At 55.0% G+C, this 24,650-nt stretch overlaps 10 protein-coding genes across 10 annotated transcripts; 5 read left to right on the forward strand and 5 right to left on the reverse strand.

Annotated features, from left to right (window-relative positions):
* Positions 1 to 1,469: 1,469 nt before the first annotated feature.
* On the forward strand, positions 1,470 to 6,203 carry COL26b_006207 (uncharacterized protein; the record flags this gene model as incomplete). Its single annotated transcript, XM_053179030.1, has 2 exons — positions 1,470 to 5,594; positions 5,643 to 6,203. The coding sequence occupies 2 exons, from the start codon at positions 1,470 to 1,472 to the stop codon at positions 6,201 to 6,203; spliced, it is 4,686 nt and encodes a 1,561-aa protein (XP_053036971.1).
* An 830-nt stretch (positions 6,204 to 7,033) lies between these two features.
* COL26b_006208 (uncharacterized protein) lies at positions 7,034 to 7,555 on the forward strand (the record flags this gene model as incomplete). Its single annotated transcript, XM_053179031.1, has 1 exon — positions 7,034 to 7,555. The coding sequence occupies one exon, from the start codon at positions 7,034 to 7,036 to the stop codon at positions 7,553 to 7,555; it is 522 nt and encodes a 173-aa protein (XP_053036972.1).
* Positions 7,556 to 8,013: 458 nt separating this feature from the next.
* Positions 8,014 to 8,757, forward strand: COL26b_006209 (uncharacterized protein; the record flags this gene model as incomplete). Its single annotated transcript, XM_053179032.1, has 1 exon — positions 8,014 to 8,757. One exon carries the CDS (start codon positions 8,014 to 8,016, stop codon positions 8,755 to 8,757), a length of 744 nt encoding a protein of 247 aa, XP_053036973.1.
* A 342-nt stretch (positions 8,758 to 9,099) lies between these two features.
* On the reverse strand, positions 9,100 to 11,598 carry COL26b_006210 (uncharacterized protein; the record flags this gene model as incomplete). The annotated part of the gene is made up of 3 exons (XM_053179033.1): positions 9,100 to 10,332; positions 10,389 to 11,362; positions 11,415 to 11,598. The coding sequence occupies 3 exons, from the start codon at positions 11,596 to 11,598 to the stop codon at positions 9,100 to 9,102; spliced, it is 2,391 nt and encodes a 796-aa protein (XP_053036974.1).
* Positions 11,599 to 12,482: 884 nt separating this feature from the next.
* Positions 12,483 to 14,011, reverse strand: VPS30 (Vacuolar protein-sorting-associated protein 30; the record flags this gene model as incomplete). The annotated part of the gene is made up of 2 exons (XM_053179034.1): positions 12,483 to 13,873; positions 13,927 to 14,011. 2 exons carry the CDS (start codon positions 14,009 to 14,011, stop codon positions 12,483 to 12,485), a joined length of 1,476 nt encoding a protein of 491 aa, XP_053036975.1.
* A 502-nt stretch (positions 14,012 to 14,513) lies between these two features.
* COL26b_006212 (uncharacterized protein) lies at positions 14,514 to 17,456 on the forward strand (the record flags this gene model as incomplete). Its single annotated transcript, XM_053179035.1, has 1 exon — positions 14,514 to 17,456. One exon carries the CDS (start codon positions 14,514 to 14,516, stop codon positions 17,454 to 17,456), a length of 2,943 nt encoding a protein of 980 aa, XP_053036976.1.
* Positions 17,457 to 18,155: 699 nt separating this feature from the next.
* COL26b_006213 (uncharacterized protein) lies at positions 18,156 to 19,624 on the reverse strand (the record flags this gene model as incomplete). Its single annotated transcript, XM_053179036.1, has 6 exons — positions 18,156 to 18,272; positions 18,322 to 18,741; positions 18,799 to 18,993; positions 19,071 to 19,249; positions 19,385 to 19,426; positions 19,552 to 19,624. 6 exons carry the CDS (start codon positions 19,622 to 19,624, stop codon positions 18,156 to 18,158), a joined length of 1,026 nt encoding a protein of 341 aa, XP_053036977.1.
* A 1,371-nt stretch (positions 19,625 to 20,995) lies between these two features.
* Positions 20,996 to 21,574, reverse strand: COL26b_006214 (uncharacterized protein; the record flags this gene model as incomplete). Its single annotated transcript, XM_053179037.1, has 2 exons — positions 20,996 to 21,463; positions 21,515 to 21,574. The coding sequence occupies 2 exons, from the start codon at positions 21,572 to 21,574 to the stop codon at positions 20,996 to 20,998; spliced, it is 528 nt and encodes a 175-aa protein (XP_053036978.1).
* A 296-nt stretch (positions 21,575 to 21,870) lies between these two features.
* On the reverse strand, positions 21,871 to 22,391 carry COL26b_006215 (uncharacterized protein; the record flags this gene model as incomplete). The annotated part of the gene is made up of 3 exons (XM_053179038.1): positions 21,871 to 21,926; positions 21,983 to 22,106; positions 22,158 to 22,391. 3 exons carry the CDS (start codon positions 22,389 to 22,391, stop codon positions 21,871 to 21,873), a joined length of 414 nt encoding a protein of 137 aa, XP_053036979.1.
* A 715-nt stretch (positions 22,392 to 23,106) lies between these two features.
* COL26b_006216 (uncharacterized protein) lies at positions 23,107 to 24,559 on the forward strand (the record flags this gene model as incomplete). The annotated part of the gene is made up of 2 exons (XM_053179039.1): positions 23,107 to 23,695; positions 23,748 to 24,559. 2 exons carry the CDS (start codon positions 23,107 to 23,109, stop codon positions 24,557 to 24,559), a joined length of 1,401 nt encoding a protein of 466 aa, XP_053036980.1.
* Between the last annotated feature and the right edge of the window lie 91 nt (positions 24,560 to 24,650).

Raw genomic sequence — 24,650 nt, forward strand, 5'->3', positions numbered from 1 at the left:
CGTCGGGTAGGTATGTCCATCTGCAATAGCGCGGCAGGCAGGTTGATGCAGATCGAGCTCGTGAAGCACGGCGCGCGCCAGGGCAGATCTGAATTGAAAAGTTCCAGGCACCGCAGTGGGGGAGAAGCGCGGGCAAGAGGCGTCAGATGGCGGGACGGGGAGGAGGGATCGAGTGCAGAAATGATCCCGGTCAGCAGCAAAAGAAGCAGAAAAGGGACATGGGAATATGTGGATGTGGATGTGGATTGGCATGGGATGGGATGGGATGGGATGGGATGGAGTGAGCAAGACGGGGGGGTGTGGCCCATGACAGGAAAGAAAAAAGTACCACGAACGCGAGCGAGTTGACGGCGACGGGATGCGATAGCTGCGCGGGGGTAGAAGAAAAAAAGAGTAAGAGTAAAAGTGATTCACCAATGGTGTCAGCCGCTACTTCCATCTCTGGGAGATATAATGAATTGGTGGTAAGCGGCTCCTCTTGCTGGTTGATTCCTGATTCCTTCCTTCTCTCCAAACCTCAGGCGCCGTTTGCTGCTGTTCCTTCCTTGGACCTGCCTGGATCTGGTGATTCAAACGGTTACTTGCGTACCTTATTATTACGATTAGCTAGCTAGGCCTAGGAAAGGCTTGACTTGACCTCTGTAGTCCGATCTAAGTCTTGATCTTGGCTTGGCTTGGCCTGTCCTTGCTTCCCATTCGCCCCATCGTCACCTTCCCCGGTGTGCCATCGCTTTCTGATCGAAGCTTGGCTTGCCCGCCGTCCCGTCCCAGACTGCAAGTACAGAGGCAAAAGTGCTCGCAACAACGGACAACGTCGGCAGCAACAAGGAAGAGACAGAAACAGAAACACCGACAGACGTCAGTCAGTCAGTCACGTCACGAAACGAACCTTGCCGCGACGCCACCGGCTCCGTCTCGGCGCCCACCAAACCGAACGCAGCGACCAACCACCCCCCACGGCCTGTCAACGGTGCCTCTCCGATCTTATTTCCGACGCGTGCTGGGTGCAGGTGCATTCGATTTCAAGCACCTGCTCTTCAGTCTTGACAACCTCGACCTTTACCGATCGGGACACGGTGAAACGTGGAATCAGTTCGTGTTTCCAGCAGCGGCCCGCCGTCCGGTGCAATCCAGGAAGACCCAACCGGCCGATAGCTTCGTGGACCTCTTTCCCGGGGTTACCTTAGCTTCAACAACACCGCACCACACCTCACTAAACGGGGCTTTGCCGAATGGGAAGTCGCACTCACCGGCAAGCGCTTACAAACCAGCCCGACTTCACTGTGGACCTCTCGCCCGTTTCTAGTCTTCTCTTGCGCAATTGACGAGGTTGCCTTCCGACCGCCACCATTCTTAAAAACCTTTCAACGTCCCTCACCCAACAGACGACGCACATCTCTGCCTTCGTCTCTCGACAATACTTCTGGAGACAACTCCCGGCGGTCCCAAACCTCCTCGTGGGAGTCAACATGCAAGATGAGACGCTCCTGTTAATTGAGGTCGGAGCTGCTTTGGGCCTCGTTGCTCTTACTTCGGTTCCGGCCCTCACAGGTTTCCAACTTCGTTCCCGCAAGCTTAAGGATCACTTTTACGAGGACAAGGACGGAAAAAGCACACCTGAGGCCTCTGCAGCGTTTTCGAACCGCTGGCCCAAGACTTTTATCAACTTATTCGCCTTTGCTGGACTTGCTCTCTCCGTCGCCAACTCCACATTAGCTACTCTCTCGCTCCACACCGGTCATTACGACAAGCTGTTCATAGCAGAATGGCTTTCCACCGGTATTTGGGCTCTGCTCGCCCTGCAATCCGTCTCTCTCGCCGCATCTAACGACTCGGTTCACGCCTACAACCTCGGATTGCTGATCTGGTTCTCCGGCCTCGTCTTCTCCGCCGTCCAGGTCTTGCAAAACACGGAAGTTTTCGGTCATCTCTTGGAGAGCAACCCGGTGTCTTTCGGTCTCAAGATTGGTGGTCTGGTCGCTTCTGTGGCTCTCACTGTGACCGGCCTCTTTCTCCCCAGGAGGCCGGACGTTTTCTTCGACGGCAAAGTAGTTGATCGCCTGGCTACCGTTAGCGCATACAGCCGCTACACTTGGGGCTGGTGCAATGGCTTGCTCGACGACGCCACCAAAAAGGGCGACCTCGAAGTCGACGATCTTCCCAAGCCGGACCACTGGACGCGTTCTGGCGACTCGGCTAAGACGTGGAAGGGGTACAACTTCAAAGAGGGCGGGAATCTTTGGTGGTCCATCATTTGGGCGTACCGCGTGCCTCTGGCCGTTCAATGGACCATTGCTCTGTCTAAGTCGTTTTTGAGCATGGCTCCTTCGTTCGTTACCCTGCAGATTCTTACTGCCTTGGAGAAGAGGCGCCCGGGCGAGCCGCTCTCCGCGGACGTCTGGATCTTGGTCTTTTGGCTCGGACTGGCCATTCTTGCTGATGCCTGGGTTGAAGCCTGTATGTTTTGGCTCTCCTGGGCGGAATTGTGCATTCCTCTCCGTGGCGCCCTCTCGGCCCTTATTTTTGAGAAGTCCATGCGCCGCAAGAACGTGAAGGCAGCCTCCAAGACCGACGAAGAGTCCAAGGACGGCGAAGCCAATGGTGATGACAAGAAGGACAAGAAGGACGACGACGAGGATGCCGAAGACGACAGTGTTCTCAAGTCCCGCCAGGCCATTATCAATTTGATCGGTGTCGATGCCAAGCGCGTTTCCGACTTTGCTGCCTTCCAATTCCTCTTCCCTAGTAGTACGGCGAAGCTGGCGGTTGCCATTTGGTTCCTCGTTTACTTGCTTGGATGGGGACCTCTGGGCGCCGGTCTTTTGGCCTGGGCTGTTCTCCTCCCCATCAACTTTACTTACGCCAAGATTTATTCGAGGGCGCAAGACAAGCTGATGAAGATCAGAGACCAGAAGCTCGCCGTTGTCAACGAGGCGCTCGTCGGCATGCGTCAAATTAAGTTCTCCGCGCTGGAACCTCAGTGGGAAAAGCGAATCCTCGATATGCGTGAGAAGGAGCTCGGTGCTATCTGGCAAGTGTTCAAGGGTGACACTGTGCTCTTTGGCATGTGGATCACCAGCCCCATCGCCTTGGCCGCCGTCTCACTCGCAGTCTACGCCTTGATCAACGGCAACCTTATTCCCTCGGTCGCCTTTGTCAGTATTGGTGTCTTCAAGAACCTCGAGGTTACCTTGGCTGTCATTCCCGAGCTTATAACGGATGTCATCGATGCGAATGTTTCCATCAAGCGAATGCAGGACTACCTCAACGGACCCGAAAAGACCCAGACCGTCACTAATGGTCCCGATGTTGCCTTTGAGAACGCTTCAATCGCATGGCCGGTTGATGAGGAGACCAAGGACGAGGATCGCTTCATCCTGCGAAACGTCGACGTTACTTTCCCTGCCGGGGAGCTGTCTGTCATTTCTGGCAAGACGGGTACCGGAAAGAGTTTGATCCTGGCGGCTCTGTTGGGCGAAGCTGATCTTCTGTCTGGCGCAATTTACGCACCCAAGCCCCCTTCCCTGAAAGAGCGCCACGACGACAAGGCCAACCGCGACAACTGGATCATCCCTGAGAGCATCTCTTTTGTTGGTCAGATCCCCTGGATTGAGAATGCCACCCTGAAGAAGAATATTCTCTTCGGACTTCCCTTGGACGAGGAACGGTACAACAAGACTATTGATGCATGCGCCCTGAGGAAGGATCTGGAAATGCTTTCGGATGGAGATAAGACCGAGTTGGGAGCCAACGGCATCAACCTCAGTGGTGGTCAGAAGTGGCGACTTACCCTGGCTAGAGCCATCTACTCCCGCGCCGGCATTCTTGTTTTGGACGATATCTTCAGCGCGGTTGACGCCCACGTCGGTCGCCACATCTACGAGAAATGTTTGACCGGCGAGCTCTGCAAGGAACGCACTCGTATTCTTGTCACGCACCATGTAGCTCTTGTCGAGCCAAAGACCAAGTTCATCGTTGAGCTTGGAGACGGAACCGTTCAACACTCTGGCTTCAAGTCTGATCTGGATGAAGATGGAACGCTGCAGTTGATCAAGAGTCACGAGCAGTCTGCCCAGGAGATCGCTGATGAGGAAGCCGCCACCGCCGTCAACTCAGAGGAAGCATCTGACGTCGATGCGCCCGAGGTTGCTGAACTCAACGGCGATGGCGGAGTCCTTAAGAAGATCCCCTCAAAGGCTACCCGTCAATTTGTCGAAGACGAAGCTCGCGAGCAGGGTGCCATCAAGAAGCATGTCTACGCCGCCTATCTTAGCCAGAGTGGCGGCTGGCCTTGGTGGGGCTTCGGTTTCTTCCTCTTTGCTCTCTACCAGGGCGTCGTTATCGCACGTTCCTGGTGGTTGCGTCTTTGGACCGGTCACTACGAAGAGCAAAGCCTCGACACACTTGCGACTGTGCACCAGCATGCTTATGCCTACACTCTCCAAGACAGTTCCCTCCATGCCCCGCACGCTGCGCCTTCAGGATTCGCCCGCATCCAATCCGAGAATGACGATTTCTACTTCTACCTGGGTATCTACGTCGGAATCTCCGCCTTCTCTGCCATTCTGGGAACCGGTCGCTTCTTCTACTTCTTCTGTATGAGCTACAAGGCCAGTCAAAGCATGTTCAAGGGTATCACTAGGACTGTTCTCCGCACACCGCTGCGATGGCTCGATACCGTCCCCACCGGCCGCATCCTCAACCGTTTCACTGCCGACTTTAACGTCATTGACAACAGACTCGGCATGGATCTTTCTGGTGTTTTCGGTGCCATTCTCAGCGTCATTGGAATCTGCATTACGGCGTTCTCGGTCTCTCCCATGATCATTCCCTTGGCTGTTGTGCTTCTGTCCATTGCCATTTGGATCGGCAGGCGCTACCTGGCCGGCGCCAGACCCGCGAAGCGACTTGAGAGTACCGTCAAGTCCCCTATCTTTGATCTTTTCGGTTCCACTCTGACTGGTATGATGACCATTCGTGGAGCTGACAAGGCGCAGACTTATGTTGACGCCATGTACACGAGGCTGGATGACTACGGGATGGCATCGTGGTACTTGTGGCTGTTCAACCGATGGATGGGCTGGCGCATGTCTCTCATCGGCGCTCTCTTCTCTACTGCTGTCGGTCTTGTTGTTCTTGGCAGCCCGTACATGAGTGCCTCGCTCGCCGGTTTCACTCTCTCCTTCGCGCTGGAGTTCTCTCAGGCTATCGTCTGGTCCATTCGACACTACGCCAACATTGAGCTCGACATGAACGCAGCCGAGCGTGTAGTTGAGTACTCCGACCTCAAGACCGAAGACCAAGGTGGTGTCGAGCCCCCTGCGACCTGGCCAACTGAGGGTCGCGTGGAGGTCAAGGATCTTGTTGTGAGCTACGCGGAGGACTTGTCACCCGTGTTGAAGGGTCTTACCTTCAGCGTCAAGCAAAACGAGAGAATCGGCGTAGTTGGTCGTACCGGAGCTGGAAAGTCGTCCTTAACCTTGGCGCTTTTCCGTTTCTTAGAGGCCAAGTCCGGAAGCATTCATGTCGATGGCGTGGACATTTCCAAGATCAGGCTTCACGACCTTCGATCCCGATTGGCCATCATTCCTCAGGTAAGATAAACTTGACTCTCCTAAGACACAGAGACTAACAAAAATTAGGACCCCGTTCTTTTCTCCGGCACCGTCCGCTCCAACCTGGATCCATTTGATAACCAGACCGATATTGAACTGCGCGACTCTCTTCAGCGTGTGCACCTTGTCGACTCATCACCCTCTACCCCTGGCGAGCCCTCCAGCAGCGCCACGCCCTCACTCAACGGAGCCAAGAACGTCAACGTCTTCCGCAATCTCAACTCGGCCATCTCCGAAGGTGGCGGCAACCTTTCCCAGGGCCAGCGCCAACTCCTCTGCCTTGCTCGCGCCATCGTCTCTCGTCCCAAGGTCATGGTCCTCGATGAGGCCACCTCTGCTGTCGACATGAACACTGATGCGCTCATTCAACGATCCATTCGCGAGGAGTTCAACGACTCGACGCTTATCGTCATTGCCCACCGTCTTAGCACGATTGCTGACTTTGACCGCATCTTGGTGCTCAGCGACGGCTCGGTCGCCGAGTTCGGCTCACCGAAGGAGCTTTGGGACAAGGAGGGCGGTGTGTTCCGTGGGATGTGCGAGGAGAGTGGTGAGAAGGAGAAGTTGAAGAATATCATTTTTGGTTAGAGTTTCATTGCAGCGGATTGGATAGTATCGATTACGAGAAAGCCCAGGCTTAAAGATCGCCGGGAATGCGATGCTCGCTGGGAGTGTTTGTTTCGTTGTATTGCGTTGGAGCATCTCTATTTTTCGTCTGATTAGTACAAAAGTGGCACAAAAGCCGGGCTTATAGAACAAGTCCTTGATTGGAATGCGAAGACACAAGAGACTTTGGTTTCTCAACATTCACGTTATTGTCAAGCAATTGAAGCGCACGGCTTTTCTGACAGTGTTCGTATGGCTTATATCGATATTCCCACACAGCTAGGGGAATTTTTGTCTGGTGATATTTTGAACAAGCATCCAATCGTTTGATAGCCTTCAACATACGAAAGGGGCACTATATAAATCTCCAATGTTGCGAAGTTCGCGAGCTCACCTATGCTGAGGTAGACGCAACAACAGTGAACGACCTAAATCACGTGTATCTCTTAGTGCCCATTCCACGGAGGAGGAAGATAGTTCGAAGCCGTCTCGCTAGTGATCCGTGTCTAAGACGGGAGAACGTCAGCGTGGCTTGAACTAGCCTAGAAACTCCTGTTTATATCCTACACGTGATTGGCTTCGGGTCGTCGTCTCAGAAAGCGGCTTAATCCAACGTCCAGGCAACAACACACAAAATCAACAACAATACCCGAGCCACCCCTCTGTCCATCATCACCACTCGCTGCAAACGAGTCACGCACCGCGCTTCACCGGCATCTCACATCCGGATCCTCCCATCTTACATTACAACACACGAAGCTCTCGGCGACTAAAACAACTACTCTCATTAAACAAACTAAACAAAAGAAACCATGACGTCCATCAGCCCCACGAGTCCGTTCCACACCCTCTGGAAACCCGCCGCGCTGCCCCTCTTCACGGGGCTCCTCGCGCTCCTCGGCGCCGGCGACGGCCTCATGAACCTCACGCAGCCCGAGACCGGCGCCGGCAATTTCGGCCTCATCCCACCTTCGCGCGCATCCGTCTCGCCGGCGCAGTTCGACGCCTTCCACCACGCCCTTATCAAGGTCAAGGGCGCGCGCAACCTGCACATGTCGGCAAGCATCCTGGGGCTGCTGCTCTACGCCCAGTTCTCCGAGGCGTGCCGCGCGTCGCCGGCCGCAAGGGAGGCGGTGCACCGGTGCGTGGGCATCGTGCTCACGCTGGGTACGGGCGTCGGGCTCAGCGGCGCGTTTGTGATTTGGGAGTACGTCAAGAGTGTCAAGACTGAGAGCTCGAGGAAGGAGATCGAGGTGGGCAGGGCCAAGGCCAAGGCGCATTTCATCACGAGTCTGCCGATATTGGCGCTGGGGCTGACGTATTTGTTCTACTGATGGTTGTGTGGTGTGATTTACGAGGAGGTGGGAGAGTGTGTGAATAGTGTTGTCTGGGTATGAATCTCTGCTTCGTTTTCTATGTTGTACAATACATGACTTGGGATTGATTAGTGGTGCTCTCGCCTCATGAGCGGAATTAGTATTTGTTAGTAAGATCTCATTAGGTAACTCGTCGTATGCGTGGACATGACTGAGAGCTGTGATGATGATGGAACTAAATCAGGCAGCATCGAATTCAAGAGGCACGGCTACATATCATTGACCGACCACCGTCCTGAATGCGTTAGCTTGGATTTGTCCCCGCTCTCATATCTTCCCGATCATCAGTGTCAAAAGTCCCTTTGAACCACCAACCATTCTTCTACAGGCAGTCCTTCACTCTACTTCTCATCCCTCCATCTCACACGCCCACCTTCCTCCCAAAAGCCTCAAACCCTTTACGTCAAGTTATCAAGATGAGCGCTCAACCCAGCAGCGTCGACTTCACCCTTCACTATGTCGTACCCGACGATGTCGATGACCTCGTCAGAGTGCACACCGCCGCCTTCAAGATGGACCAGTTCTCGAACCTGATGCTGCTCGGCCGCGCCGACGACGCCCACGAGAATCTCATGCGCAAAGCCATCGAGGGCTGGGTCACTGCTCCAGAGGCCAGTCTTATGAAAGCGATCGACTCAAGCGGTCGGGTTTTGGGGTGGGCTTGTTGGATAGTGAAAGATGCGACTGGCGGAGACAGGGTAGCTGTTGCCAAGGCGGAGTCAAAGGGCGGCAGCAGCGTGGATAAGGCGGAGGGAGTCGAGACATCAGCCGTGGAGAAGAAAGAGGAACCGCCAAAGGAAGATCCGGCTCGGGCTCTGGGCGGTCTTATGTATAAGGAGAGAGTGGCGATGGAGGAGAGATACATGAAGGGAAAGAGGTACGCGGTGCTGCAGGGTCTTGCCACGGATCCGAATTATCAACGACGGGGGATTGCGACCAAGCTGGTTCAGGCGGGACTTGAGGTAATTGACTTGGAGGGCCTCGCATGCTGGATCCATGCCTCGCCTTCAAGTTATGGTGTGTACGCAAAGGTTGGGTTTGAGGAGGTTGGGAGGAACGAGTATGACCTGGACGAGTGGGCTTCAGGTGGTCGACAGGGCGACAACCGTTGGGGCCGGTATATTTTTAGGCACATGCTCAGGAAAGAAAATCCTTCCTGACTTTTATGTACCGAGATAGAACCAGTCTTCCCAGAAAGCTAGCTGTTGGGGGGTGCAATCTTGTCTACTCCATCCCGTTTTCACAATAGCTTTTACCAGTTGCGGGTTAGCAAGCCATTCAAAATGACCACACAGCTAACTTCTAGCCGTGGAGACTTGATAAATGAGTGTGTGTGTTATTGAGTCTCACACATGAGGCAGACCGTCAAAGTCCTCGGTACCAAATCTGTCCACGCCAACAAAAGAAAGTCATCAATCTGTTCATACATCGTAACCCGACTGCCGACATGAAAACCCAGGCAAAAAAGAGTATCATCCTACAGACCACCTATCACAAGGCGACTAGTCAGAGTAAATGTCCTCGTCCTCTTCTTCGACGTCAAGCTCGCTCTCGCCGTCGTAGACATTTCCACTCCGGAGATAGTCCCTGAATCCGCGACTCATCTTGACAACGGCCCGAAGATGCTTGTCAGTGACGGTGATTCGCTCACTTCCACCCTCAGCAGCATCGCTCTCAGCGAGGGCGAGCGCAGTCTGCAACGCGTTCCTAATCTCTCTGCCATTCCACCTCAAGAGTCTCACATCACGCGACTCCCACGCATAGTCCCTTGCCGCGGCGGCAACACGGACACGCCCACTCGAGTCTCGATCGAGCCTCTCAAAGTTGTTGGCCCAGATGCGCTCGCGGTCGAGGTCCGTCAGGTTCTTGTAGTGCAGCGCGACGTGGATCCTCGACGTAAAGGCTGCGTCAAAGGCCTGGACGCGGTTCGTCGTCAGGAAGAGCACGCCGCGGTAGTACTCGAGCGCGCGCAGGAAGACGGAGACGAGGCCGTTCCGGGCAATGTCCTTGGCGCGGCGGCGCTCGAGGTAGACGTCGGCCTCGTCGAGCAGCACGAGCGCGCCGAAGCGCTGGCCGAGCTCGAGGAAGTAGGAGAGGTTGTTCTCCACGGCGTGCGAGTTCACGCTCAGGTCGCCCGAGGTGAGCGAGATGAGGGGCCGGTTGGTGAGCTCGGCGACGCACTCGGCGGTGCAGGTCTTGCCGACGCCGGGTGCGCCGTGGAGGAGGAAGATGCGGCCCTCGCCCTTGTTCTTGACGAAGTCGTTGCCCCAAGGGGAGACTCTGCCCGAGTCGGTCGTGGCGAACTTGCCGATGAGAGCCTTGACCGTCAACTTGATCTCGTCGTCGAGGACGAGATACTTGAAGGCCTCGTGGTCGGTGACGACGGGCTTGAGGTGCTCGAGGTTCAAGTGGCCCCAGTGGCGCTCGCCGAGGAGGAAGGCAGGGATGACCTTGATGCAAGCAATGTAGAAGAGGTCGCTGGTTGGAGCGGCGGACTTGGTGGGGTAGACGTTGTCGAAGACTGCATAGGTTCCTGGCTCCTCCTGGTCTTTGGAGTCGGCACATGCTTTGCAACCACACCGTGGAAGGAAGTGAGGGAGATGGTCTTGCTCTGGTGGAGGACCCTGGCCGGGAGGGAGGCCAGCAGGTCTCCGCGAGCGGTGATGACGGTTCTCGGGAGAGTGCGAGGCGAATCTATTGAAGCCCTCAGCGTCGCAAATAACTCGTCCAGTCATCTGAGCAGGTATTAGTTACATGTTCCGTTGATTGAGGGTAGTGAGAAGCGACTTACGTAGCCTGATGGCTCGCGGAAGGCAGGCCCAGCACGCGAGCTCGCGGACTGCACCAACAAGCCGTCATATTCCATGTAAGTCGGTCGCTGAAGGAGTTCCCAGTATAGCTTGCCCAACTTGATCTGCTTCTCGAGCATCTTCTCGGGCGCGTCGGGGTAGAAGCGAGCCGGCATTACATCCAGAGAGTGGATGACCTGCTCGCCGGGCCACGAGGGCAGCTTGTACTGCACCATCTTGCGGACCATCTTGCTGTTGCCCATCTCGAGCAGCCAGCAGGCCACCATCCACTGGCGTCTATGTCCAGACGAGGTCGTCTCCTGGCTCAGACTGCTGACGATAAGGGGCTGCCAGACGTCCTCGTTGTTCACGTAGACGATCTCGCCCGGCTTGAGCGCCATCCAGTAGTTCTCAAACGTCGCAACGGGGGTGCCGCGAGCGTACCGTTCTTCCTCCTTGCGGATGGATTCACCGACGGTCTGTTCGATGAAGTTGAGGAGAACGTCAATGTGCTCAGCCGTGGTGCGGGCGTACTCGGAAGAGTGGTGGGAAGGCTGGTGGAACTTGTATTTTGTTAGAGCATCACGATGATGGACGACGGCGCGATACGGCGCGTCTATCTTGACAGTGTCCCCGAGGAGGTTAATGTTGGGGTAGTAGGCCACGGTCGCCCTTAGAGCATTGATGAGGTGCGGAGAGTGAATGATCATGCGGGTGCGCTCTACCGTCAACTTTCCCGGGACATCATCATCACTACTGTCGGAGTCATACGACACATAGTCATCATCGTCGTCGAAAACGGGAGGCGGGCGCGGAGGGGGCATGCGGCGATAATGAACAGTCCTGCTCCCGCCGGTATAGGCCGAGATCTTGGTCACGATCTCGAGGACTGGTTCAACGTCTCGCTTGGCCGTGCTCTCGTCGTCTCTCGCCCCATAGTCTGGGATCTCCTTGAATGGGACGTCGCTCTCTCGGCCTTGACAGTTGGGTCAGCCAGATTCGCGGAACAACATCAGAGTGTTACATACTTTCTATGACCTTGCCGCCAAGGCTGACATGTTGCAACACGTACAACACGTCAGGGGTCGGCTTGGGTGCTGGCTTCTGCTGGGTGACTAGAGCCTTTTCGTCGCCAGGAGGCGAGACGCGTCGGAAAGCGACCTCCTCGTAGCTAACCGTGGAGCCGGTCTCGTCGTCGATGGTCTTTCTCATGTTAGCGACAGATATTGCGCGCGGTTGAGTAGAACCTTACCCTATCGCCTCGGCCGATCATATTGGGCAATACGTTTTGAAGCAGGAATTGAACAAGCCTGGAAGGAAAAGAACAATGGGAGAACAAAGGGGACAGGAAGCCTAGATAAGGAAGAAGATTCGGAGGCCACTGATGACCTACAATGCCTTGCGGCCTAATGCGGCTCAAGTAACATCGGTACAGCAGCAAGCTGAGCGTCGATTACTCCGAAGTACCACGCTTCTCAACCGCCGTGTCATTGGTGCTGAAGTAGGGCGAGCATACCCCGCCTCGAATCGATGACTCTGGCCTCATGTCAACTGATTGGCAGATGAATGTGCAGTTGTTTTAGACTCGCATAAAGAGCGATTCGACGTGTGAGACGGCAAGGCAGCCAGGCATGTAGTGGTTCGCGAGGCGCTCTGCTGCCTGGATAGGCCGCAGTCTCCAATCGGAACGTCAGGTTGAACGCTGGGCTGATAGAAGTGCAGAAGCAGTGAGACTGCAACGTCGAGACTAGCGCCGAATCACGTGTGTTTTCGTGGTGAGAGAGATGCTCTTCGAGATACCTTAGTTCATCGCCTTGGAGAACTGCAGATTTGCGAGGTGCAGAGTGTGTCATGGACGCCGCAGGTCGCAGATGCAGACGACTGTGAGAAAAGACTCGATATTCGCCTACCTAAGAGGAATGGTAGGAGCCTGCTTGCTTGGTTACACGGTATGCACTACTTCCCAAGATATACCTCCCATCGAAAATGTATCCTGGAACGCCTCAGACCCCCCACGCTATTCTATACCCGCCATGAGCCAAACGCCGAGATATTGTATCCTTGGAAGAAAATGCAGAAGGCAGTGAGCGTCACACTTAGTTGTTGGCATTTCTTGCTGTTGTGTTCACGTTACTAGCGTGCGCCAGCAGAAACTTGCAACATGTCAGTGTCAGCTTGCAGGCCTTGGTCCAGCCGTCGTCTTGGGTCATTCCCAGCTTGATGCTGACGTCCATGATCTTGTCACCCTCAATCTTGTAAGGTAAACTAAGCGGATGGCCGTCTGCTGCGGTCTGCCTATGGACAAAAGCACCGAGCTGTCTCACGAGTTCGAGAAAGGCGACCATGGCGTTATCGAACTTGCGGTGCATAAACGTCAAGCCGAGAGGCAGGTCTCCGGCGGAGAAGAGCTCCAGAACATGCTTCTTCGGTGCTGGAGGTGGGGCGTTGCGATGAGAACCAAGACGGCTGGCAGCGGGGGAGGGCAGCTCATATCGAACGATCTTGGAGGTGCTTCCCATGGGTTGCGGTTCGAACCCGTCGAATTTGTAGCCAAGCTTGTCCGCCACGGTGACGAGCAACAACAAAGCATGCCCCCATGCGGCATTGATCTCGGGCCAATCCACAGGCTTGCTAGAGGTCCTACCCAGTCTCAAGCCGTTGATGGTAGCAAAAGTGCCGTCGTGACTGATGCAGAAAGTGTCATTGTATACGTTGGATCGCTGCAACTTCTCCAGCAGTTGGGCGTCGTTGTCGAATTTGGAGTTGATGCTGTCGCGCTCGTTCTGAAAGTCGGCCAGCTTCATCGCAAAGGTGTTGCGCTCGCGCCAGAACTGTTCCTCCTCCCGATCGAGTTGCTGCGCTTCCTCCTCCAGAGCAACAATTTCGGCGTCCACTGCTGCCTTCTCCTTTTCTAAGCGCAGCAGTTCCGCCATCGCTTCGGACTCGGCCTGCTTTGCCTGCTTAAGTGCCTCCTCTTGCGCCTTTACCTCCTCCTCGCTGGGTTGATCGCTTTGGACTTGCTTCAGAAACCCAACGTACGCGTCGCGCTCTCTCGCCGCACCCTCGAGCTTTTTCTGCAGGCCCTCCACCAGCATGTCCGTACATTCCACGCAGACAGGGTGGTCGATATCGGATCTCGCGGATAGAATCTCGAATAGCTTGTGGATGCGTTCCACTTCGTGTGCTTTACTGGACGGTTCCTCCTGGCCTTTTGAACCAGCCTTGCCTCCTTTATTTGACTTCGGGTTCGCTGGTTGGGGTTCTGGTCTCGAAAGCACGGGCTGCGCGACTTGGGACTCGGTCAGGTAGATGAATGACATTGTCGAGTCTTTTTGCGCCGAGCCCGACGGGCCACTGCCGTGGCGCTTGAATGTTGCTGAAGCAGCATTTTGGGACACCTTATCGTAAAGTGCCTTTCTCTGGCTGTCTTGGGAGTGTGGGATTCGTGAGGAGTGCGACTTTTTGGGGGACGTTTGCGAAGAGGAAGCTGTAACGGTTAGCTAGGCACCGCGACACAAGGAATCTGAAGCTTGCACGGACCGACCAGGAGATCGTATGCGGCGGGATTCAGGTCCTCGAGGGAGCTGTCGAGCTTGAGGGGTGTGCGACACTTTTGGCAGTACATCGTATCGTTGCGCGCATGCTTGCGCGACTCGCGGTGTAGGTGGCAGGTGTTCGGCGGCGGGAGGTAGTTGGTAGGTTGAGGATGTTCAAGGTCTGAGGTGGTGATGTAATCGGGCGTTGGTAGGCACGCAGTTGGTCTGGTGAACTTTAGAGAGGCTCAGTGGAGGGGCGCAGCTGACTCCAGCGGTGTCCTGGTCCGTTCTAGGGGGCTCTGTCTTAATGTCACGCTAATTTCTTTTAGAGTCGCTGCAAGTCAGGGACAGTCACAGCGGTCCTCCCTGGCAACCGCACCACCCCACGTGGTCCGTGCCCTTCCACTTTACGCGAGAGCTTGAAGAGTCCGTGCGTCGCATGCGACCGCGTCTTTCAATCTCAGGGTCAACAAGTTGATGTTGGCCGACCTCATCACCGCCATTGGATGCCAATCGTCGGCGTCGTCGGCGTCATCCGATCCTTCATAAAACTATGAGAGGATCGCGCCTCATTGGCGCCTGCGAGTCACCATGGAGCCTCCAGCCAAGCGACCGAGGACCGGCCCATCACCCCTGGGTCAACAACAAAATGACGAGGACGATGAGCTCAACTATGAGCCGGAAGAGGTGTCTCAGATGCGGGATCCCGGCTACCAGCTTGAACAGTCTCGGAACTTCGCAGCCTTCAAACTGAAGTCAACATTTGAGCACATATTCGCAAAATACGAAAAGGACTTCACGGGCATTGGTGACGAGATTGACCTGAAAACTGGCAAGGTTGTCATCAACAATGGTCACTTGGAGAACATGCGACATGAGAGGGACATGGGCGTTCCGGACGAGGAAGAGGAGGAAGACGAGGGGATGCTTCTGGAGGAGGCTTTTGGCTCTGATGACGAAGAGGAAGATGATGAGGAGCATGAAACCGAAACTGTAGGCCAGCCCGACGAAGAGGAGGAAGAGAGAATTCTGCACGGGAAGAAGGGCGGAAGTACTTCTACAGCTCTTGTTCGCAGACTAAGTACCGAAATTCAGCGACGCCCGAGTCTATCAAGTATTGGAGGGTTAGGGTCAGAGCAGCGACTGTCAAGTCTCGTGGCGCCGCGCAGGCCGGGGTCTAGCAGCTCGGTTCTCCCTGGGAGTGTCTGGGGCGCAGATCCAGAGCCCGCCGACCCGACATGGAAGGTTCCCGAGATTCGCAAACCAAAACTTGGCGATAGTCTGATGGCGAACATGCACGGCTCGAGATATCGCCTCCCTATCAGTTACCAGTCTATCTGGTCCTCAAGACCAGACACGGAGGAGGAGAAGATGACCGCTGATCCCGCCCGAATCGACATGAAGATGCTGTCACGCGCGCGGCAAGAGTCCATGAGAGTGGGAAGGCCTACGTCGATGAAACTTTTACAAGCGTTCACTGCCCAGGATGACGACAACGACGACGACATTCTCGGTGTTTCAATTGCGGAGCGGGCACCCAGGGCCGAGAAGAAGAAAGAACCAACATCGACTGGAGATCGGGAACCAAGTGTTGAAACACCAGACAAAAACGCTGAGGAAGATCAGCCTGTAGTATCCGTTGAAGATTCAGCAACCCAGGAAGCACCGACAAAGCCGTCCCCCTCTCAAAAAGAAGCTACAAGCAAATCGAAGAAACAAAAACCATCGAAGGGACAGCAAGGAAAGGAGAAACTGCAAGCCATTCAGGCCAAAGTACAGCCAGCAGAAAACCACGTCGAACCAGGCAAAGTACAGTCTGCAGAGCTGGCTGATGCAGCTCAGATCTCGTCAGAGACACCCAACTTCGTTACGGGCGACGAGGCTCAGAGATTACCAAAGCAGAAGCTTGTCATCGAATTGCTATCAAAGACCCCTCCGCTGGGAGAAGTTACAGAGGTGCTAGAGCCTGAGGATGCCGATACCTACGGGTTGAATGAAGCCTTCGAGCTTCGGACACAATCGGATACAGCAGGCCCTGGAGAAATCCCCGGAGCTTCTGAGCTGCAGATTGATCCGGACACGATTATGCCCGAGACAGACGGCATTTCCGCAGCGAAGCCCTCCGAAACCACCGAGAAACAACCCAGCAAAGCCCCTGAACCACCAAAAGAGAAATTCATCAGACACCATATCGACCCCTCCTACGACTTCTCGGACGACGAGGAGGGCATTCCTACTACGCGAGTCGCAGCGAGGACCCAGAAACCTGCTCCAGCCTCCCCTATCGGAAATACGAATGCCCCAGTCCCAAATGATATCGAATATGTGGCTTCTACGTCTAAGGTGCCATTAAATGATGCAGAGACAACGACAGCCAACGAGGAGAAGGAGGAAGATGGTGAAGACCAGATCCAGACTTCACCGGCGACTCCCCTTGCAGACAAGCTGGACGGGATGGACCTCGACGCTCCGCAGCCGGGATCGCCGGAAGCTCCCGCTGAGGCACCGGAAGAGCTCCCTGACATGGGAGAGCAGAGTTCTCCGAGAGAAAGCACTGAGGATCCCACCACAATGGAGCAGCGGTCCGTTGCAGAACCTGACGAGGAAGATACAATCCTACCTGACGTCGAGACAGAAGGGCCGGAGGTGGCGGATACGGTCGAAGCACCATCCAGCCCTGTCAACTCACCCATCGCCATCCCCGAAGACGTACATCTCCCAGACAGTCAAGACAACCAAGAAAACCAAGAAGAAGGCTTCTCCGTCCCTCTCTTGGACGACATCGGCGCAGAAAGCGCAACGGAGCCTGAGGCTGAACCTGAGCCAGAATCAGTGGATATCGAACTGCCAGCTCTCCCCTTCCCAACCCATAACCCACCATCAAACCCGCCCCGTTCAAAACCTGGCCGTCCCAGAAAGTCCAACGCAGTCCCAGAAAACGGCGCGACGTCCCCGATGCGAACCCTCAACCTCAACTCAAGCAGCCCCCTCAAACGCCGCGCCTCAAACGCCCTCAAACCACGCAAATCAGTCAAATTCAACATGAAGCCATCCTTGCCCGCGGCAGCCGACACTCACCACCACGAACAGCCCTCCCTTCCCGCCCCCCCTTCATCCTCAACCATAAAAGCCTCCCCGCGCACCCCTTCCGCCCGCCGCTCCTTCATCTCCCTCCTCTCAGACAACGAAGACGAACTCACTCTCGACGTCTTCAAGTCCTGGACAAACACCAGTGGCGGCTCCGCCCCGGGCTCCAGCGGCCGCAAAAAGACGTCCTACGCGCCCGTGCTACTCGCCGGCCCGCAGACCAAGATCACGACGCCCATGAAGCAGCGCAGCCACAACGTCGGAAGTGGCGGTGGAACGGACAGGGGCAAGAAGCGCAAGGCGGCGTGGGCCTTTGCTGTGACGCCGACAAAGGTGCGATTCGGCAGTCCATCCGGCTCGCTTGTCAAGACGCCCGGTGGTCACATGAGGCGGTGCGGAGAGGATGGATTCAAATGCGATAGGGATTTTTGCTTTACGTGTCTGTAGATGACGAGGTGAAGGGCGCTTTAGCATGGAGTTTTGGTATCCGTTGCAGCGGCATTGCGGATCATATGTGCATGGGGGATCTGGGAAGCAAAAGATACGCTTCCTCATTAGTCGCTACATCAAGACGAATACCAGTAGAGAAGAAAAGAAAATCATGATGAAACCACATATGCAAAGCTTTCCACACAGAATCATGGACAGAAAGGATCCGTTGAGGGGGGCTTTTGGAGCGAAACAGGGGGCCATCAACCTCGTGAAACGCCTTTCCCCTCCATGTGGTGAAGACATCTCGCCTTCCTTTGAGCATCTCAAAGTCTCCGTCCCCTTTCCCTTGCTTTCCTCCGCCGCTGTGCGAATCCCTTCAATCCTCCGCCTGCATTGAGGTTTACGCCTGTTTCTCTGTATACCACCATCTGTGTCATCGCCCAAAAAATAGATTGATACCGGTCTTGAGAGTCATTCCGTTTCGTGAGGGGAAGTAGGTAGGTTTGTGTTTCATGCTTTGTCCAAAGATAAGGTTAAAGTCGTATTGAGAGGATACGGGTTGAGTCTAGTTGACAGAGCGGGCTGCCAGTGGGAGGTAATCCTCGCTGATCCGCTAAAGGGGGCCGGCTCATAGCAGAACCGAAGCGGGTGTGGTCAAGGGCATCACGAGATTCGTGGGTCAATTCTCAGTCTGGGCAGAACAATGGTCTAGGTTCAGTTGCTAGAAACGCCGGAGGCGCTCTGCTGGGCCAAGTTCTGCTTGAAAACCTCGGGGTCTCTAACCGGGTTGAAGTACGGGTGCGCCTGGGCTTCCTTTGCCGTCAAACGTTCCTATGGACATGTCAGCTTTTGCTGGCCGTGTGACGGTCGCGAAACATACCTGGTGGTCGTATCTCAAAAGCTTGTCCAAGAAGTCGATTGCTTCGTTAGAGACAAATCGCTGGTTCTCGGCGGTAACGAATGAGTGCCACGGCTTCTTCTGGAACCTACCCAGAATGTCGTCGTATTGCGCGTCAAGCTCGATCTCGTACTTGTCAAGGTAGTCAAATAGATCATCCGTGCCAAGCACCTTGGCGATCTTGACAAGCTGATCCGAATTGCTGTTACCGTGGAAGAATGGCTCCTTACGGAAGATCATGGACGCAAACATAGCGCCCAGACTCCACATGTCGAGACTGTAGTCGTACTCTTGGAAGTCGACCAACAGCTCAGGGCCCTTGAAGTATCGAGAGGCAACGCGAACGTTGTATTCTGTGCCTTGGTGATAGAACTCGGCCAGACCCCAATCGATGAGCCGCAACTGCATCACGGTTAGTCTGTATCCCCAGCCTCAACTTTCTGCGCAGAATCCACGTGCCTTCCTATTCTCGTGATCGATCATAACGTTGTGAGGCTTGACGTCGCGGTGCATGATGCCCTTGCTGTGGCAGAAGTCCAAAGCCTTCAGAAGCTCGTTGATGTAGTACCGAACGTCAAGGTCGTTAAACTTGGGGTACAGGCTTCGGAAATCGGTGTTGTTGACGTGCTCGAAGATCAGAGAGGGCGTCTTGCTCTGCAAGGAGAAAAAGGTCAGCCATTGCTTCCCGAACACCCGTCATCCGAATAGCATCAACAAAAGTCCCAGCTTACCTGCGAATCTCTGACCACGTCTAACAGCGCGACAACATTGGGGCCTCCAGCCAAGTTTTGCAGAATCTTGATCTCACGCTTGATCTTCTTCTTCTTAACGGGCTTGAGGACCTTGATGACGCATTTCTGGTAGTTGACGACGTTGATGCCCTCAAAGACCTCCGAGTATTTTCCACGACCTGTATTGTTGCAACCGTTCGTCAGCCTCGCACGATATTGCCTCGAACTCGACTCGCGCGAAAAAAGTATGCGGGATTGCGCATGCGCGCAGGCGCGCGGGGACCACCACCCCCAACAGAGTGCAAAAAACGTACCAATTTTCCTAACCACCTCGTAGTTCTCGAGCACGCCCCAGCCTGTAGGTCGACGTTGTCAGCGATCGCGACCCGGATGGGAGGGAAACCGGGCGGCTGTAAGCTCTGGCGAGAGCTGCAAGGGACTCGGCCGAGGCGCAGTGCTACCCGGCGAAGGGAAAACCTACTGATGTTCACACTGTCGTAGTCCCAGTAACTGCGGGGCATGTTCTGGTTCACGTCTGCGTACACCCGCGCCATGTTGGGCTACCGTTGCGGCGTTCGCGCGCGGGACTGGTAGAAGATGGTGATGATGTTGTCGTAAGGTAGGTAGGTTGGATTTTGCGGCGGAGGCGGGCAGACAAGGAGGGGTCTGGGTCGTGGCTGAGGTTGGTCGGTCGCCAGACACAAGCGTGGTGGACGTGGACCTGGGACTCTGGGAGTGAGTGGTGCAGTGTGGGAGGGAATGGGGCAGGGAGTAAATCAAGGTGGGATGTCTAAAATCAGGCTTAGCGGTCCATCCTCAGAGCACCGCCTGATTGGCCACCGACCGAGCCGGGCCCCTAACGCGCCTGACAGTCCACTGCAGGCTTATCGTCCAGACCGCCCGATAAGCTCGCCTGATCCGTGCACACCCCACCGTCCAATCTCGATGCAGCGAGCTGCCGCTGTTCCAGTGCTGCTGCTGCTGCTGCTGCTGCTTCTAGTAGAATGCCATCCCGAGGCTGCATCGATTTCCAGACGCAGTTGTCTGGGTGAGACTGTGTCAGGCACATCTTCGAGAACAAAGGACTTTGTTGCCACGGGAGCTCCATACCATATGTCCTTGGCCGCTGCAGAAGATGAGCATCACAAAAGAACAGGCAAACGCGTCACATTGCATGCATTCGAGAAACATATGTCAAATCCCTTGGTCAGATCCATTCGTTTTGGGGCAGGTAGGCAGCCCTTTTGCCCGGCTCCTGATATTCTATGTGGATGCATCTCGCATCTCGCGTCATGTGTACATGCCCACTGTTCAACCCCTGATACAATCCATTTCACAAAGTCTTCCCTTGTATCCTCTGTACAATGATGCATGAGTCCTCACGTCAATGACGACCATGTCCTGGCAATTTTGCCTCGCAATCTGTCCCAGGCAGTCAGCATCTGATATCAAGAGACCATGGACAAGATTCCGGAAAACTTCAACGCATGCTCAGAGAGAAGATTATTGCTCGACATGTCCTAGCTCTCGAAGGCTCAGGCTGTCAACTAAAGTCAACTGCCGTCGTCTACCCGGAGCTTGGGTTCCGACTAAGGATGACGATACGAAGTTTTCATCATTGCATGCGTGATCAAACGTGAAGAAAGTGCAGCGACATACCTCTTTTGCATCTGCTCCAGATGTAGAACGATTGGACTCACGTCGTGTTCATGAGTTTCTTGCATGTAATCAAGCCCGTGATTGATGGTTTCAGCTGCTCTGAACGTCGGGTTTCGAGTCGAACTTGCAGTGCTGCAGGCGTGCCCGGAATGAATATCGGCGTGCATCAGAGGTCCATGAGCGTGTGTGCGGCCCACGTTTCTTCCCAGCAACAGCCAGATCCTTAGTGCTATTTGGAATTATTTTGCGATGTTGCCGAGCTGGTCTCAGTCGTAGTCAAGAGAGTCGAGACCGGCTTCGACAACGTCCCAAGTTCTTTTTCGTAGGTCGGGCTTGGGTTCGTGGTTCTTGTTCTTGCCTGCTTTTCGCTTCTTCTTGTTCTTTGGTTTGGGTGGTTGAGCTGTCGCGGCTTCCTTGGCGCTGTCATTGTCGCCGACCTCGCCAGCTTCAAGATCTGCTTGCGAGGCTGCAGAACGACGCTCTTCGGTCTTTTCCTTCTCTTTTCTTAGAGCTTCAATTTCAGAGTGGCGGAACATGGCAATTTGCTCATCGGTGAGCGTGCGCTTGACGCCATCCGGGTAGTACCCAAGTCCGTCATCTTCTTCGTAGTACTCTTCGTCGTCGTAGGCAGCGTTTTCATCGCCTGCATGCTTCTCTGGGCTGAAAAAGTCGCTTTTGAACCCTTGCAAAGCTGCGTCAGAGAAGTGCGACTCAAAGAACGACGTCAGCTCGTCCTGGCAAATGTCAGTATGAAGAACGGGGCAGGTTGGCGCGTTTGAACTCACGTTGCTGATATTTGGAACGGCGAAATGGGCACGGCCTTGACCCGATCCGACCGCGGTCATGACGAGCGACTAGAATGATGCGGCGGTGAGACTTCTGGTCGTTTATGGTTTTGTTGAAAGTAAGAAAAGAAAAGAAATTGAAAGGTGACGGAATGAGGCCAAAGACATGTAGTGGGCCAGGCGCGTCCACGAGCTTGGATCACGTGTGGAGACCTTACCTCGTCACGCTGGAAGCAACAAGGAGTGGACGCGACCAAATGCATCTGCTGCCAAAAGCCATGCAATTCTCTGCATAAGTGTAGGACCTCTTGGACGTCTCGCTCCGTCACCTAGGACCCCATCTCCCCGGCCAAATCTTAGTTCCGGCTCAGCAGGGCAAGTGCACTCTGAAATGCCCGCAGAACCTCCCTCACTGACACGGTGTGAGTCGGACGCGTTGAGTGGGAAGATGCAAGGATGGGGACTTACTGTGCTCCTGCTTCTGGGCCATATTCTGCTCTTGCATGTTGACGTATCTCTGTCTTGTATGTAGGCGCTTGACTGCACGCTCATTGTCATGGGCGCTGGAAGTTGAAGCCCAGATATTGAAGTACTAGATGCATGGTCAGTTGGGCTCTGGAATGGTTTGTGCGGGCAGTCGCACCTTGACAAGGCCCTCAAACTGCTCCATCAGCTCTCGCTCTTTCTCATCAGCGTCCGCGAGCGCCTTCTCGTACCGGGCCTCAAATTCTTCCCAGTCGAAATCAGGAAAAGGACCGGGCGTGCCTGGCGAGATGTTGTCGTGGCCGTTGGTTGCCGGTTGGTCGACCCGCGGCTCAGGCGTCTTGGTGCTCTGAAGAGACTTGGGTCTCTGTGATCCGTTCGCGTCCTCGGCCATCTTCTTTGATGTTTCGTGTTAAACGATAGTATTGTGAGGCCGAGCCCGAATAAAGTTTTCTGTTTTTTCTCCTTTCAAAACATCGTTCTTGGTCACCACAAATGGAGTGTTGGTGGTGTAGTAGTAGTGTTCGCTGTTGGGCTCAGTGGAGAAAGTCGGAAGTTCAGAACTTACAGCGACACTGGACCGACCGCTTCACTACCTTAGGTGGAAGGCGGTCGAGAGTGGTACTTGCCTCACTCCATTGCTGCGCTGCGACCGCCAAGGCCTGTTCAGGCAAGTGTGGCGTTGATTGGCCACAGCACCTCTGTGGCGCGCCGCAGGGATTCAAATGGGTTGGGGGACCCCCCTGCTGCCTGCCCGGAGTGCCGCCGCGACCACGGCCCTCGATTGTTTCCTTTCTTGGCTGGCTTCCTTTCAACGCCGCCTCTCACCCGACCTCGCCCTCGTGACTCGATATCTTCGAACAGGACCTGCCCAGTCAGATCGCCTGAACACTGCCGCCGACTCACTGCGACTTCGATCTGGGAACTGCGTATTTCACATCGCATTCTCCCTCCGAACGTCCTGGACTCAACTCAACCTCATCCGCCAGAAAGTCAAATTCCCCACGTCATTGCCGTTGCGACTTTCTGCCCATGCCGCTCCCTGATCGTTTTGAAACTCGCCGTCTCCTCGCGTCACTTCGAACTTTGACTCGCCGCATGCCGCCAAGATGAACTGCGACATTTGCCAAAGACCGCATCATCCCCAGCAGCGGCCCTTTCTCTGCGCTGTCGATGCGCGCAACCGCTGCTATGAAGGCCGTATGAGGAATCTCCAGGCGTTGATGGAGAACGAGTCTCTCCAGCAGCAGATCAACGACTTGCTGGCCCAGAGTGGCCCGGCTAACTCTTCAACCTCCGCCGTCGCTATTGAAGCCTCAGTCTCCGACCAGAAGAAAGCCGAGGACAGGACCGCTCAGATCATCGCGCAAGCCGACAAGCTAAAGCGGGAAATCGCCGCTGCCAAGAAAGAAATCGCTGACCGGAAAGCTGCTTTGTCGCGCCGCAAGTCAGATCTGACATCTGCCTCTGATGGGACTGAGGCCCGGAGATCCAGACAGTTGGATGAGACTGAGCGCTCGATCTCGGTAACCAAGTACAAATGGAACCGCAGCGCCGATAACATGGCGACTACTCGAGCCTTTCTGTGCATGGAGGCTGCCAAGTTATATGGACTTCGCCGAATCAAGAAAGGGTCCTCAGCTCGATATGAGTATAAGATTGGTGGGGTTGATATCATAGATCTTTCATCTATGAATGGTAAGTTGCTTCAACTGGATACATGCTGTGAGTTTCTTACTGACCCTGCCAGCCGTGTCTCCCGAGACATTGTCCACATCACTTGCCAACCTGGCCCATATCGTCGTACTGACGTCCCATTATCTCTCGATCCGCCTGCCCGCAGAGATCACTCTTCCGCATCGGGACTATCCTCGTCCCACGATCTTCAACCTCGCTTCCTCCTATCAGCACGGCGATGTCCCATTCCCTGGTTCCTCTGTCATCCCCAACCTAACCTCAGATGATCGAGACAGCCAGCCTCATTATGTCCCGCGACCTCGGCCACTTTATGTCGATAAGGCCCTTCCCACTCTCGCAAAAGAAGACTCTGTCACGCATTCGCTCTTCCTCGAGGGCGTCACCCTGCTTGCATACGACATCGCCTGGGCCTGCTCCACACAGGGTGTCTCTGTCGGTGATCGCAACTCGTTCGACGACGTCTGCCACATGGGTCGCAACTTGTACAATCTGCTCATCGGCCAACAGCTGCATAGTACTCAGACAGGCCGCATCTACCCCCCGGTGTCTTCGTCGCCCGCAACAAAGCACGACAATCCAGAGCAAGAAGAAATCGGAAAGGCGTCGTCTTGGATGGGACGCTATTCCCATGGCACAACTCACACGTTCCTCGGAGGCGCGGAGGGTTCCGATTTCGTCCGCAGCTTCAAGCTCCCCAGCCCCTTGAAGCTTGCCGATAAGCTGAAGAAGAAGCTTCTGAGCGAGGTGGCCGTGCCGGAATGGGAGGTTTTGGAGGACGATGCCTGGGCCCTGGACGATGCCGAAAGTGCGCAGAATCGGACAGGTGGTGGAACAAATGGATGGACGAAGCTAAAGAACAGGTAATCTAACAAAGAAATGAAACATCCATATTCAAACAACAAGCTTTGCTGGTGGCCAGATTCTCCTTCCAATGACTCTCCCCACTCTTCGTAGC

This window comes from Colletotrichum chrysophilum (assembly GCF_026319265.1).
Source record: "Colletotrichum chrysophilum strain AFK26 chromosome Unknown scaffold_45, whole genome shotgun sequence".
NCBI lineage: Eukaryota > Fungi > Ascomycota > Sordariomycetes > Glomerellales > Glomerellaceae > Colletotrichum > Colletotrichum chrysophilum.